This window comes from Chaetodon auriga, chromosome 11 (assembly GCF_051107435.1).
Source record: "Chaetodon auriga isolate fChaAug3 chromosome 11, fChaAug3.hap1, whole genome shotgun sequence".
Classification (NCBI taxonomy): domain Eukaryota; kingdom Metazoa; phylum Chordata; class Actinopteri; order Chaetodontiformes; family Chaetodontidae; genus Chaetodon; species Chaetodon auriga.
Window position 1 is genome coordinate 16,486,746 of NC_135084.1, and position 13,381 is coordinate 16,500,126.

At 40.2% G+C, this 13,381-nt stretch overlaps 1 protein-coding gene across 1 annotated transcript; it reads left to right on the forward strand.

The window, feature by feature from the left end:
* The first annotated feature begins 276 nt into the window (after window positions 1–276).
* On the forward strand, window positions 277–6,744 carry prokr1b (prokineticin receptor 1b). The gene is made up of 3 exons (XM_076743712.1): window positions 277–528; window positions 1,352–2,003; window positions 5,336–6,744. Exons 2-3 carry the CDS (start codon window positions 1,540–1,542, stop codon window positions 6,039–6,041), a joined length of 1,170 nt encoding a protein of 389 aa, XP_076599827.1. The 5' UTR covers window positions 277–528; window positions 1,352–1,539; the 3' UTR covers window positions 6,042–6,744.
* Window positions 6,745–13,381: the final 6,637 nt, after the last annotated feature.

The following is a 13,381-nucleotide window of genomic DNA, read 5'->3' on the forward strand; positions in this document are numbered from 1 at the left end:
ATTTTTACATTTATATGGATGTTTTCACAGAGTCCAGTATGGTGCATCCCCTTTGACAGGTTTAAGACGACCCGCCTTAACAGCCGGGAAAGAAGAGGCTTATGTCATAACGATGGAGCGACTGCGTCTGCTTCCTTCGTGCTTCAGTCCTGTGAGAAGTAGGAAAAGCAGACTTTAGTGTAAACCACATCTTGTTGCTCGCAGACGACCACGCGCACGCACACCTGCCTCTCTCTCGCCTCGTGAAAGACGTCTCTCCGCCGCGCGTCACCGCCGGATCACTCACTTGACGCAGAAGAGAAACAGACGCAACTTTTGCCTCCTCAAAGAAGCGCTCCGGAGGAGGAGAGCGGACTGGCAGCAGACCAAATCAATGTTCGGCGCTCTGCTATGCGTCTCCACTGGAGGGATTGTGCAATAACACACCACTTTGGCTCGGTTTCATACTTGAAATTCATTTTTTATTACTAAGTATTTTTTTTATTGTTAAGCTGTGAAAAGTCGCGGAACCTTCTGCAACGTTTGCTGGTAAGATGTTTAAAATGTGTTATCATTCAATGGGTTTGTATCACTGGATAGCCATGAGTATTTCTTACAGTCAAGAAAGAGAAAACGTCTATTTCTCTCACCGTAAAGTTTACCTCCCTGCTCTATTGATTTAAATCCACAGTCTGTGACTCCCCCAGTGATTATCTAGAAGAGCTGAGTACTGCAGTTGAGACCGCTTGCAGCCAAGTTTGGTTTTATAGACTGCCTCAGAGCTCATTCTACATTATGCATTCCATTTAGTATTTATTAATTTCCTTAAGCTACAACTTAATTAATATGTTTTTGTTTTTATTATTATTATTGTTTACCTTGAATTACCTATATAAGATTGTAAAACCAAGCTACATCATTATTATTTCTCTGTGTCTCGCCTATATTACAGTACTACAAGTGTTTGGTAATCAGGCAGGATTATTGTTTTGTGCCACTGTATCGATACAAATCAGGTTTAGTCTGGTTAAATGTATTATTTTTTTTTTTTCTTGCAATTGGTTTTGCTTTCAGTATGCAGGGAGATTCAAGTGACCACTTTTGCAGCAAATGAAATGCCCTGTCATCACGCTGTGCCGACTCTGTGACGTTGGCTTGCTGTAAAGTGACAAGGTCCTAATAAATTACATAAAGGCCTTTGCTACATATAATGACCTCACCCACAGACGTTTTTCATTAGAAAATATCATAGAAATGTCACACATGCCAGCATGATTATGCCTCAAGTGCTGAGATCATGTAATTTGTTTTGATCACATCTTGTTGCCTGACCTTGTATGAATAATGCTGAGATGGGAACTTTCTGTTCCAGGTGGAAATGTGCTGCTGTTTCCAAAGAAGATTTAGCCTGTTCAAATGTTCATCTTCACACAAACAACTTAACAGTTGAGCTGGATTCAAGGAATCATTCGCATCATGTACCAAAAAGCATCACCATTTTATACTTAATTTAGTGGATCGGATTGTTAAAAACAAGTCTTTCTAAACCAAAATAAGAGCATGGGGGACTCCAACATCAGCCACATGGTAGCTTATACAGAGATGCAGGAGAGTCTCCCAACAGGCAAATTGTACCATTACATGGATAACTATGATATGGACTATGGCATCTCTCCTGATGAGATCCCAGACACCACACAGGGCCAGGCCTTCTATGTGGCCACCATTGTTATCGGTGTGGTGCTTGTCTGCATCATGCTTGTCTGTGGGTTGGGAAACTTCATATTCATTGCCACGTTGACACGCTACAAAAAGCTCCGCAACCTCACCAACCTGCTCATCGCCAACCTGGCCATCTCAGACTTCATTGTGGCAGTGGTCTGCTGCCCGTTCCTGGTGGACTACTATGTGGTGAAACAGCTTTCCTGGGATCATGGATTGGTACTGTGTGCCTCCGTCAACTATCTCCGGACCGTGTCACTCTACGTGTCCACGAACGCGTTGCTTGCCATTGCAGTTGACAGGTGAGTTTGTCTGTTTTGCTCGTATGTCAATGCGTCTGGGGAGCATGCACATGTTCAGTTCAATAAGCCACTGCTTCTTGCCAAAATCTTGCAGCAGCGTCTGCACAGATTCAAATCAATAAGACGTCCATGTTTTTATCTGTCAATATTATCTCCTCGATTGATCTCTAGACATTAATTGTGTGGTTGTCTTTGTTGATATGACGTTCCAGGCATGCTGTCTGGTCATTTCCAAGAGATTTTGATAGGTGCTGCTTTTTATTAGGGTTGTTTTGGAAGACACACTCAACAGATTTTTAGATTAAAACATACAACAGATGAAACCATTCCTCCTCTTGTTGTAAAATATATATTTTAAACGTGTTGTCCTTATTGGTTTCAGTCAAGCTACAACAACCATTAACAACATTTGACACCCCCGCTGCTGAAAAATATATACTGCTGCAAGTTTAATCACAGTGGTTCCACCCCCTGCTGGTTCGCAGCTACTTGTTCTATCCACAGTCATGTGGATGTATTTTCTTTTATCAATGATGCAATCCTTTTCATGGCGTAAACTGGCACGACACTGCAGTTGAGATTCAGGAGCTCAGATTTGTCTTGATGTGTAACTTAATCAAAGATTTGTTCTTATGCACACTATCACTGTAAAAACAAGCTTTGATTCATTTTTTGCTACTTGCTGTTCAGCGTGCAACAGGTGGATGTCTTCTCGTGATGAGTCAATCTATTTGTTCTCATTCATCTGTGCTAGCTACATTGTCTATTTAGGCCTTGTCCATGGGTATATGGATGTTTTAGCGTATTCTATTTTAATATAAAAACCCTAAACCTTAGCTTTTGAAATTAGATTTTGCAATACTAACGAAGAGCCTACCTAAACAAACCAGTAATCCATGTTGCACTTCATTTCACATGTACAGACTGACACATAGAAAGTGCAGAAGGCATTTCAATAAATCTGTTTCAGTGACCTAAAACACCTTTTGTGTATGAGTGAGAGGCCAAAACACAGAGGAAAATGTTTGCTTTTGCAGTATTCAATAAGACTAAGACTAAGGACAACTCTCAACATTAAAGTCCACATGACTAAAGGACAAACAGGTTGTTTGTCAGTGGATTTCAAAACACATGAGGCCATATTTCTGGCACCTCCACTGGTAGGACTCAGCAGCAGTCCTTGAAATGTCAAAACTAAATGTGTCTGTTAAATGTTAACATCATGCTTAGAGGTATACTTTTCCGAAAGGGGATGCTTTGCTAATGTTTGTTCAGTGTTGGGAAAGACCAGAAAATGTAGGAAAGAGAAAAGTTTTGCAGGTATTGATTTTTCAATCAATGGACATGTTCAGTTTATTAAAGGGTGGGAGTGACGGCACAGACACACATGTTCAATAGGCCTATTGCACAAAGGACATTTTGTCACAGCTGGAAAAGCACAGGTGTAAATAATGACCTTACTGATGGCTGGATTTCTCGAGCTGCCTCTGTTTCGATTTCCTGGTATTCTGCATGCTGGCTCGCTGTCACACTGTCATGATGTAACTTGAATTCCAACAGAGCCATTTTTAATGTAGCAACACCTGTACTTTTCTCTGATTGAAGCATGTCTGCTGTGAAAAGAGGCCTAAACTGAAAAGGCCCTGCAGAGTAACAAATCTTCATAAAGCGTGCTAAAGACCATGATTCCTTTGGGAGAGGCACTGAACATTAGTGCTATATGGACAATGTTACCCATATAGTAGCATAGCCTATAGTAGCACTTACTCTTTCTAATTGATGGAGCTGACTGGTTCATTGCCTGCACCCTGGGTATTAACGCCTCTAAAGCCTAGGTTCTGTAAGCAATGATGAAGGTCTAAGTGGCTGAAATGGCTGCTATTGATTTTATGCTGTCCCTGTGGCATGTTTGAGCATGTTCAAGCACCACCCCCCCCCCCCCCCCCCCCCCCCCACCCCACACACACACACACACACACAATTTTTTTGGTGTCAAAAGTTCAGTTCTCTAAGCTTCACCAATAGCAATGATGACTTTAAAGCTTTAAAGCCCCAGTATGTCTGCTTTGTGGGGATCTATTGACAGAAATGCAATATTCATATTTACGTTTTCATTTGTGTATAGTCACCTGAAAATAGGCATGGTTGTCTTTTCATGACCTAGAGTGAGATCTTTGCATCCACAGAGGGAGCATGTCCTCTTCCACAAAGTCCACCTTGCCATGTGTCTACAGTAGCCCAGAATGGACAAACCAAACACTGGCTCTAGAGAGAGCCTTTCATATTTTTGGCAGTCACCATAGGGGGCAGTGAGAAGAGGGGTATTCGGTCACTGCTAGATGCCAATAAATCCTACACACTGGACCTTTAAACCTCCACTCACTCACTGTTCGTTGTGCTACCTGAACAGGTTGGGTAACCTGCCTTATATCTTGGGTTCGTGGAAGTGTTTTTTGTTCCTGCTTTGTTTCTCAGTTTGAGTTCTAGTCCATATAAAGTGCCTCAAAGAGGTTTAGCAATTTAACCTTGAGTTAAATCATTGAGTTAACATTGAGTACTGCGCTGACTCAAGGTGAAACCAATTGTATTAAAGAGCTATTTTGTGCTTTGTAAACATATATTGCACTTCTTTTAAGATGTTGTATTTTACTTGATTTAATGAATTCTATGTACTCTATTTTTAACTTTATTTTAATAACATTATTCAGTGGTTTTATTTTCCATCTTGTGTTATTCATTGTCTTTATTTTCATCTTTGTTCAACCTTAATTTCACTATTATTATCAAGTCTCCATCTTATTTCACATTCATTTTGTATCTCTGTTTTTATGTTCATTCTATTTTTTGTGATGCACCTCATGCCTGTGTATTTGATTTCTTTGTTGTAAAGCACATTGAGGAGCAGCTCTTATGAAAGATGCTCTCTAAAAATAAAGTTTATAATGGTTGTTTGTGTGCCTGTTTATGAATATTACAGACATAAACATGTAATTACTGTTTTACAATTCTAATAAGAATGGATAGGTTTTTGTGTTCGTTGCAATTACCTGACCTTTCACACAATTCAGTGCACTCTTGCTGTACACATACATTACAAATTGTGCCTTAAGTGCAAAAATCCTGTATTCTTTTTGAATACGTAAAATGACCTTCTGCCAATATGAAAAATTCAGTTCAATGAATAATGGAACACTGTGTATTGAGCTTTAATCTTCCATGAGTGACAGAGAGCCATTTGCAGAATGTATTGAGTTAACACAACACTCTGCATTGTATTACAGGATGATTCCCTGCCTCCTCAGTGTAACAATACTGTGTTTTTATTTTTCCAGGTACATGGCTATAGTGCATCCTCTGAGGCCTCGCATGAAGTACCAAACCGCCTACTGCCTGATAACAGGAGTCTGGATTGTTCCCATTCTGATATCAATTCCCTCTGCCTACTTTGCCTCTGAGACCATGTACCCTCATGGTGGCACCACGCCAATCACTCACAAAGTCTTCTGTGCCCAGATCTGGCCTGTGGACCAGCAGGTCTACTACCGGTCCTACTTCTTGTTCGTTTTTGCTGTGGAGTTTGTTGCACCTGTGATAGTCATGGCAATGTGCTATGCCCGAATTTCCCGTGAGCTCTGGTTCAAGAATGTCCCAGGTTTCCAGACGGAGCAGATTAAGAAGAGGTTGCGTTGTCGCCGCAAGACAGTGATGGTCCTGATCGGGATCTTGACGGCGTACATCCTGTGCTGGGCACCGTACTATTGCTTCACCATCCTGCGAGATTTCCATCCAACACTCATCTCCCGCCAGAAGAACTCATTGGTGGCCTTCTACATCATTGAGTGCATTGCCATGAGCAACAGCATGATTAATACGTTCTGTTTCGTCAGCGTCAAGAACAACACAGTTAAGTACCTGAAGAAGATTGTCCTGCTGCGCTGGAGGTCATCGTATGCCCCCAGTAAGACTGTGGATGAGATGGATATGAGGACATCGTCCATGCCTGTAACAGAAGAGATTGAATGCATTCACCTGAGGTGAAGAGGAGAAAATCTGCAATACAACAGTCATTTAGATTTGGACTGTTGATGCACAGAAACTACAGAGCTGTCAGTGATGATTTTGACATGGAACATTTCTCTCATGTTTAAATCACTTTCTGGAAAGATTACAAGCATCATGATCAGTGAGGAAAGGTCAGTCCCAAAGTACGTTGATCAATGGGGCAATGTAGCTCAAGCTTTGTTAGTCAGCCGTCCATTCAGTGTTTCTCTTTGAGGTATTCTTGGAATGTAATTGTTGTGTATTTTGTGAGTATACACTGTGTTGTGAAATATTGTTGCATTTGTATGAGATATATTTCATGGAAAACTTAAAAATAGCAGCTGCTACTGGCCTTTGCTGATCCATGATGTTGACTACCTACAGTACATATGTGTACCTTTATATCAGCTGTATTTTGTTTATATTGACACACAGTAAGGTCAAATAACTCTTGATACTAAAGAAATCCTTTCAGTGACCAACTTCTATTTTAATTATGTGTATTCTATTTTCCCTTGAGGAAATGATTTGTGGTTTTTCAGTACAGATGTCATTTTGTGGAATGTGGAATATTGAGAAGGTCTTTTAAATGTCTTAAAAAGTTTTTTCTTCATTATTTGTCCCTGAAAAGAATCAATTCTTTGCATGCTTTCTTAATGCTTTTTATCTGTGTTCATGGTAATAAACAAAGAGATACTAGAAACAAATCTGTACTTTTTTTTTTTTTGCTTTTTTTTTCCTGTATCCATGAGTCATTCATTATCAGTTTTCAGTCATAAAATGCACAACACTTCACAGCGTACAGCCTTGTCGTGCATGAGTGGATGGATGGATGGATGCATAGATAGATGGTTGAAGAGGCCTCCAACTGAAAACACTCTGCTGTCTAATGAGTAGGTCATGTGAAATGTTGTCCATTATGTTGAGCAGTTTGTGCAACAACCTTCTCTCAGCAACCAACTCTATGGGGTCCAAAGCAGTAACCAGCAGAGAGATAGACTGCTTTATCATGTGTAGATGGAATTTCTGGGTCCTTATAAATAATGTAGATGAGAGTCTTTCCAGTCGATAAACTGGAAATGGATGATGAAAAGTGTTGAAAGTTTCCAGCATAGTCACACAATAGAGGAAAAAGTTCCACCTTTTCAAACATCAATCGAAGTTTGAAGGCTCAGATATTAGCATCATTCTCTCAAAATCAGCATACAAGGGTTTTATTCTAGATTTACTTTATGCACTGACACTCAGCTTTTTTTTTTTTCTTTTGAAATCCTGAAATTCTTTGTTAAACATGTGTTAACAGCCGGGCCAGCTCATGAATTTTACATATCCGTATGCTGCTGAATTAAAGTAGCGAATCCATGGCTGCTTCTTTCTGTTATGAGATACATATCTTATGAGCCACTGCCAAGATGCATTGAACATCCCAAATTGTTGATATTAAATGTGTGAAAGTGACACAAGGGGGATTTTTATTCTTAAGAGTGACATGACCATGTCTCAGCTTCTAGGAATAAATTCTATGTGTAGGTGCTGAGACATCCAGGTGTAGGATATTTAGCACTGTCATGGTACCATCTGTGCAGACTGAGTGCCAGGCTTTTGAAGAGAAATGGCCTGTCTGGTAGAGTTAAAGTCATCTGCCCTGATGTGCACTGGTTTTTGCAGAGCTGGTGCTGATAAGCCATGTGGCATATGGGGAAGGAATCCTATCAGCAGATAAAAACGTTGATATTCGAAAATTCTTCTAAACCCTTCTTTATGTTCATTGGCATTTTATATACAATGTCAACATTTAAAAAAATATTTGCTCCCTGCAATTTGTGTTCATGGCACCTATGTTATGGTTAAGTTTAGTGAAAGATATTGGTCATTCCAAATAAACCATGCTTAAGTTATGGCAAGGGTTAGGCAACAAAAGCATGCAGTTAAGGTTTTGGGTACATTAGATACAAAAAAATGCATGTGTCACAGGTTGCAAACTCATCTCTTGCTTGAAAATTGGACTTGCTACACAGCCATTCACTGGCCTGTACTGGCACTGGTGGTACATTATAACTTGCACAATCGTCCAATATGAATGTAATTCCTAGTCTGAGGCAAGATGTATTTGATTTGTTAGGCAAGGAGTTCACTTTGCAAAACTTTGTGGAGAAATACTTGGAGTTACCCTTGCTTGCTGCACAGACTTGCCAACCAATGGATCTAAAACTGTGTTTAGGTCTTATGTAGGTCAAATTTTTTTCAGGTCAATATTCTGTCTCCGTGAGATGATGCTGTTGACCATTGGCCCTAGTGTGGATCATTCCTTTTGAAGAGTCCAAACAGGTCAAGGGTGACTTCTTCAAGGTAGAGAAAATCAGTTCCGTTGCTTTGCCCCCTCTCCAGTTAATGTAAGCAGTCTACCACCGTTTTCCTGTAATTGCTGTTGGGATCCCACTTCAGTCTTTTATGTGCACTAGCATTGCAGAGGAGCTCACTTTGGAGTGAAAATCTGCTGTCATGAGGATAACTGTCATGCAGGAAATGGCAGCTGAAACTGTTGTAATTCGTTTATGCATATAAAGGACAGCAGGCAAGTCTCTGATGGCCTGAAGGCGCACATGATGGACAGAGGCAGAAGATGGTTTGAAAGAGTAGTGTGGAAGGCCATCATCATATTACTAAACCATTTACCCTGCTCAGGGCTGCACATGGCTGGAGCCTATCCCAGCGCAGACTGGGAAAGAGGCCCGATGCACACTTGACAGGCTGTCAAGTGATCAGGTAGAGAAGGGTCAGGCTGGAGCAACATTCCCTGAGCAAAGAGGGAAGTGGCGACACTACTTATCAGTAACATTCATGCCATTTTGATATCCTTTAGGCAGTTAAACAGCTATTCAAACCTCATTTGATGTGACACAGTTGGTTTTCACCATCCCTAACCCTAACCCTTTAACAGAAGGGCCATTGACCTTAATGACTCATGTGACCTCAGCACCTGTCATTTGTGAAATCAAGGTGTAAATGACAGAGGTCAAATCACCTGGGACTCACCTGTAAGATAAGGAAAGAATTTCTTAACTAACACATTTCAAAGAAACAATTCCAAAAATGTTTAGAGGGTTTTGCTTTTTTCTCATTAAGTCTCACACTTAAAAATACTTGGTTATCTGCCACTATGTGTATTTTGATGCAGATCTGGATTGAGATATTAAGAATTTCTACTATCTTGGCAGACATACAATATATGCTTGATTTTACCACTAGTGTCACCTTATGAAAATAACTATTAATAATCAGTTCTGTGTTACAAAAAGAACTTTTTTATTTCTTACAGCATTATTTTTCATGTGTACTTATGCTGACCCTGTATCTAGCTCTATTCCAGCTCTGCTTCTCAGCATCAAGGCTCCACTTTGGAAAGCAGTAACACTAAATGTCAAACCAGAAAGGTGATGCTGCTGAACATTTGTGGTGTTCCTCTTCACAATCAATAATTAGCCCCAAATGGTGCCTACGCCTAAATCTGATTTATGTTGGTGCAGTAAAGCTTTGAATTCATAAATCTAGTCTCTCCTTAAGGCCTCTTTACAGCGGGAGACTGGTGAAAATTGATTTTGCACAGTCTGACATCTTTTACAGTGTGACATGCAAGTGAGAGTGTTATCAACCAACTGAAGTGATCTCAAATACACCTTACTGAGAAAAATATTCTATAAATAGACTTTAATGTACTTACTCTTTCTGTTTCAATGATAAATTTAATTACTTTACAGGAGTTAGAGTAAATTCTACTGTATCCACATTTGAACAAAAAGCATGCCTCAACATATTTCACTGCAAGGAGGAAATAAATAGTTTCTGTTCTCTTATTAGCCAATAATCTGTCAGATTAGCATTAAAAACTTGAACTGGTGATTTGGAGGTATCAAAAGTAATGAAGACTGGATCTATTAAAAGTATCACAGTGCTGTAATGGATTAAAAAAAAGAGGCTAAACTAGTGAACCCAGGTGTAGACCCAGACCAAGAATCAGGTATGTGATTTAAGATATTTTTTTGCTGGGCAAAAGAAATGGGATATGAGCTGGGGCCAAGCCAAGAAGAGAAACTGAGCAGAGGTGTAACAGGGGAGTGGGGCTGATGAGATGAAGGGGTTGGAGACAGGAGCTGGAGACAAACAGGCAAACATAAAGAAATAAGCTGGAAAAATAGACTGAGTGAGCAGCAGCTACGCTCTGGCAGGGTGGATGAGGCGTTGTTGGAGTCTTGATTACAGGATAGGATGCAGCTGGAGAGGCTCTGCTCAGGCTCCCGCACACCTGCCTCCACTCAGCCAATCATACGCTGCACAGACACGCAGAGAGAGACAGAAGGAGAGGCTTCAAGGGAGACAAGAGGTTAATTCAGATGTTCTAGTAGCAGATATAACAAAGTCAATGCATATAAATGTTTAAAGTGGATGTGTACCCAAAACCTGATATAGGCCTTCATTGTTGTTCAAAAATAATTAAAAACAGCTGATTTAAGAAGTGATTTAGCTTTTTTTTAAGTATAGATTTGTAACTTATTTCTAAATATTTACATCTCCAGAAGGAACAAATGGGCTGGGGAAGTCCAAAAGTATGCTTGGTCTTTTAATGTGATGGTCTGACAATTACAAAATATTGAATATCACCAAATCCTGTTAACTTTACCAGTGTATCATACAGGTTAGGAAAATTCTTGAACTGTTCCCTGAGCCCGACCATCCACGTACAGTGTGTGTATACACACTGTACGTGGATGGTCGGGAGGGTGCAGATTGTTCTCTCTTTCTAAAATCCTTTAACAAAGTACTAAAGGAGCAGTGTCAAGTACAAATTACAAATTTAGGTTAGAACATAAGCAGCAAGCCTTTCCTTTGAACACCCTTTCCCCAATAAGCATTCCCCTATCTGCTCATTTTGCTCTCATAGCAAGCCGGGAACTTCTGTACATACAGTATGACATGGGAAAACGAAAAGGTGATTGACTTTTTGAAAACGACTCTTTCAATAATTGTGGGTAAATTCATTCCCTCGCTGCCAAGTGCTGCTATTAAACGATGGCACCCATTCATGATTACTACTGTCACAAAAGTGATTGTAGTTAGTTCAGCTGGTCTTATGTCAGCTAAAACTTTCAGTGTGTGACGTCAGTGAGGGTCAGGACCATATGTGTCATCATCTAACAGGGATCCTTCTGAGGTGTTGGTAGGGGGGCATGGGGCTGGGAAGATGGGGGGAGGGGGTGTGAACTAGAAGTATTAAATGTGTGAATAACTGTTTTCTTTCAAACTTAAAGGAATTTTTTCCTTTGTGCTCTTATTTTTTTGTTTTTGCATTCAGTTTTCATACTTGCTGTTACTTTGTGTGTAAGGTGTCTGCAAGTATTGATTCGTGTTCTTTTGTGCTTCCAGCGAACAACAATGGAGGTAGACATTATCCAGCGGGAAGGATTCATCAGTGTATGCAGTGGACCAACAGTAGATACTTCATTGACCCGTGTTTCATTTGTTTTATGATACGAAAAAAAAGTTGATGACAAAAAAAACATACTGTTACTTTGGATTTTTTTCTTTTTGAGTGTAAAGTAGTTACTCTACCCTTCAAATGCCCCCACACATGTGGTGGAGCAGTTTAAGGGTGCAGAATTTCCCTCTGGAAAGCACTGAAATTAAAGTAAGAAAATGACGCTAAGCAGCGCCACCAGCGGGAGACGAAATCAGAGGCATCACTACATTTCCATTATGGATGAGATGGCGATCTGGTGAGTGGTCAGAACAGCTTTAGATGAAGCCACAACAGCGGGCCAAAATGGCCATTCACGTTCTAATTCACACAGTTTGACTCTAAACCATTTAACATTATTAATGTACGAACAACAGCAATGAGATATCGTCTCTGGAACATATTTACATTAAACTGTATATAGTGACCTTTTCTCGTATCAGACTCATTCTACAGTGTGCGTCACCTTTACTGTTTTAACTTGCATTTACTCATGCTTCTCCTGATTTTGCCATTAGCTTCCTGTTTAGTATGTCAACAGCTTGTGAAACTCACCGCCTCTTATGCTAATTTTCATACAGGCTGTTGTTTAACGCTGGGAAATGTTTATTTTGCCATTATCCAAGATCTTGCTTATTGCCCCCATTAATCTCTGTGCTCTGGCCCCTGGGGGTGAAGTGTCAGTTAGAGCAGGGGTGTTTTTTTCCTCATGTACCTTACTTTCCTGGAGATCTGACCATTAGGTCGTACAAATAAACACCATTTTCAAACCCATATATTTTGCTGCCAACAGGAAGCTCAGCTTCTCATTGTTTGGACTGGATTGTTTGGGCTTTGGAGACTGTGATACTTAAGTGTTTATACATCACCTCATGATTGTATTTCCCACTCCCTCAGAAGGCAGATATTTTCCTCAACATCCACAGACACTTGAAATATAAACAGTGGTGATCATTACCCTTTTTTTCTCTGGCATCAAACGGGGAAATTACACAACAGGCTAGCAAGCCCTGCTGACAAAACTAAATATTTGTACAGAATAGAGATCATAGGAATGGAAGATCCACAACATTTAGCACAGCATTCCTTTAATCTTAACTTATTTTCATATTTGTGAAATGAATCTTGGGCTCTTTCCCCTTCACACCAGGAATTATGCTGCTGACAAAAATCAATTTGCAGATGGATGCACTCGTACCATGATGGCCCACACCTGACAGGCAAGGATATCAGGCTGTCCTGTGACATTCAGGCACGGCTCAGGCTTTCATCAAGGGGTTCAATTTGCCATGAAAACACATTCCATACCATCAGTGCAAACATAGACCTTTCATTACACTGCCTCAATTCTTTATACCTTTCATCAGTGTAAACAGCAGGAACCTGATCTGAATTCCTCAGGCCATAAAATGGTTTTCTCATGTCCAGCATATTTTTTCCTGAGCCCAGTCACATTTCCTATTTGCCAGACACGAATATCTTTAAATGATTCTTTACATACTCAAACTACTGTGTTCCCATATAGTTAATAGGGTATGTATCACTGTTGGATGTTGAGAGTCCTGTATGTATTTGTCTAATTAGTTCTGAAGTAGTCAAGTCAGTTTTATCTACATATACATCACAAATCACATGTAACTCCCTCTGGTAAAACCTTTTAACAGGGGGAAAAATGAATGGAAGATGCCTCAGGAGGAGCAGCATAGGAGGGATCCCTGCAAATCAATGAAAAATGCTGCAACGTTTTCATCCTCCCATCAGTCTATACACAGTCTGACCACTGCGTATGTGTGATGTTCATCTGTGGGAACAGGGATGTGTCTGT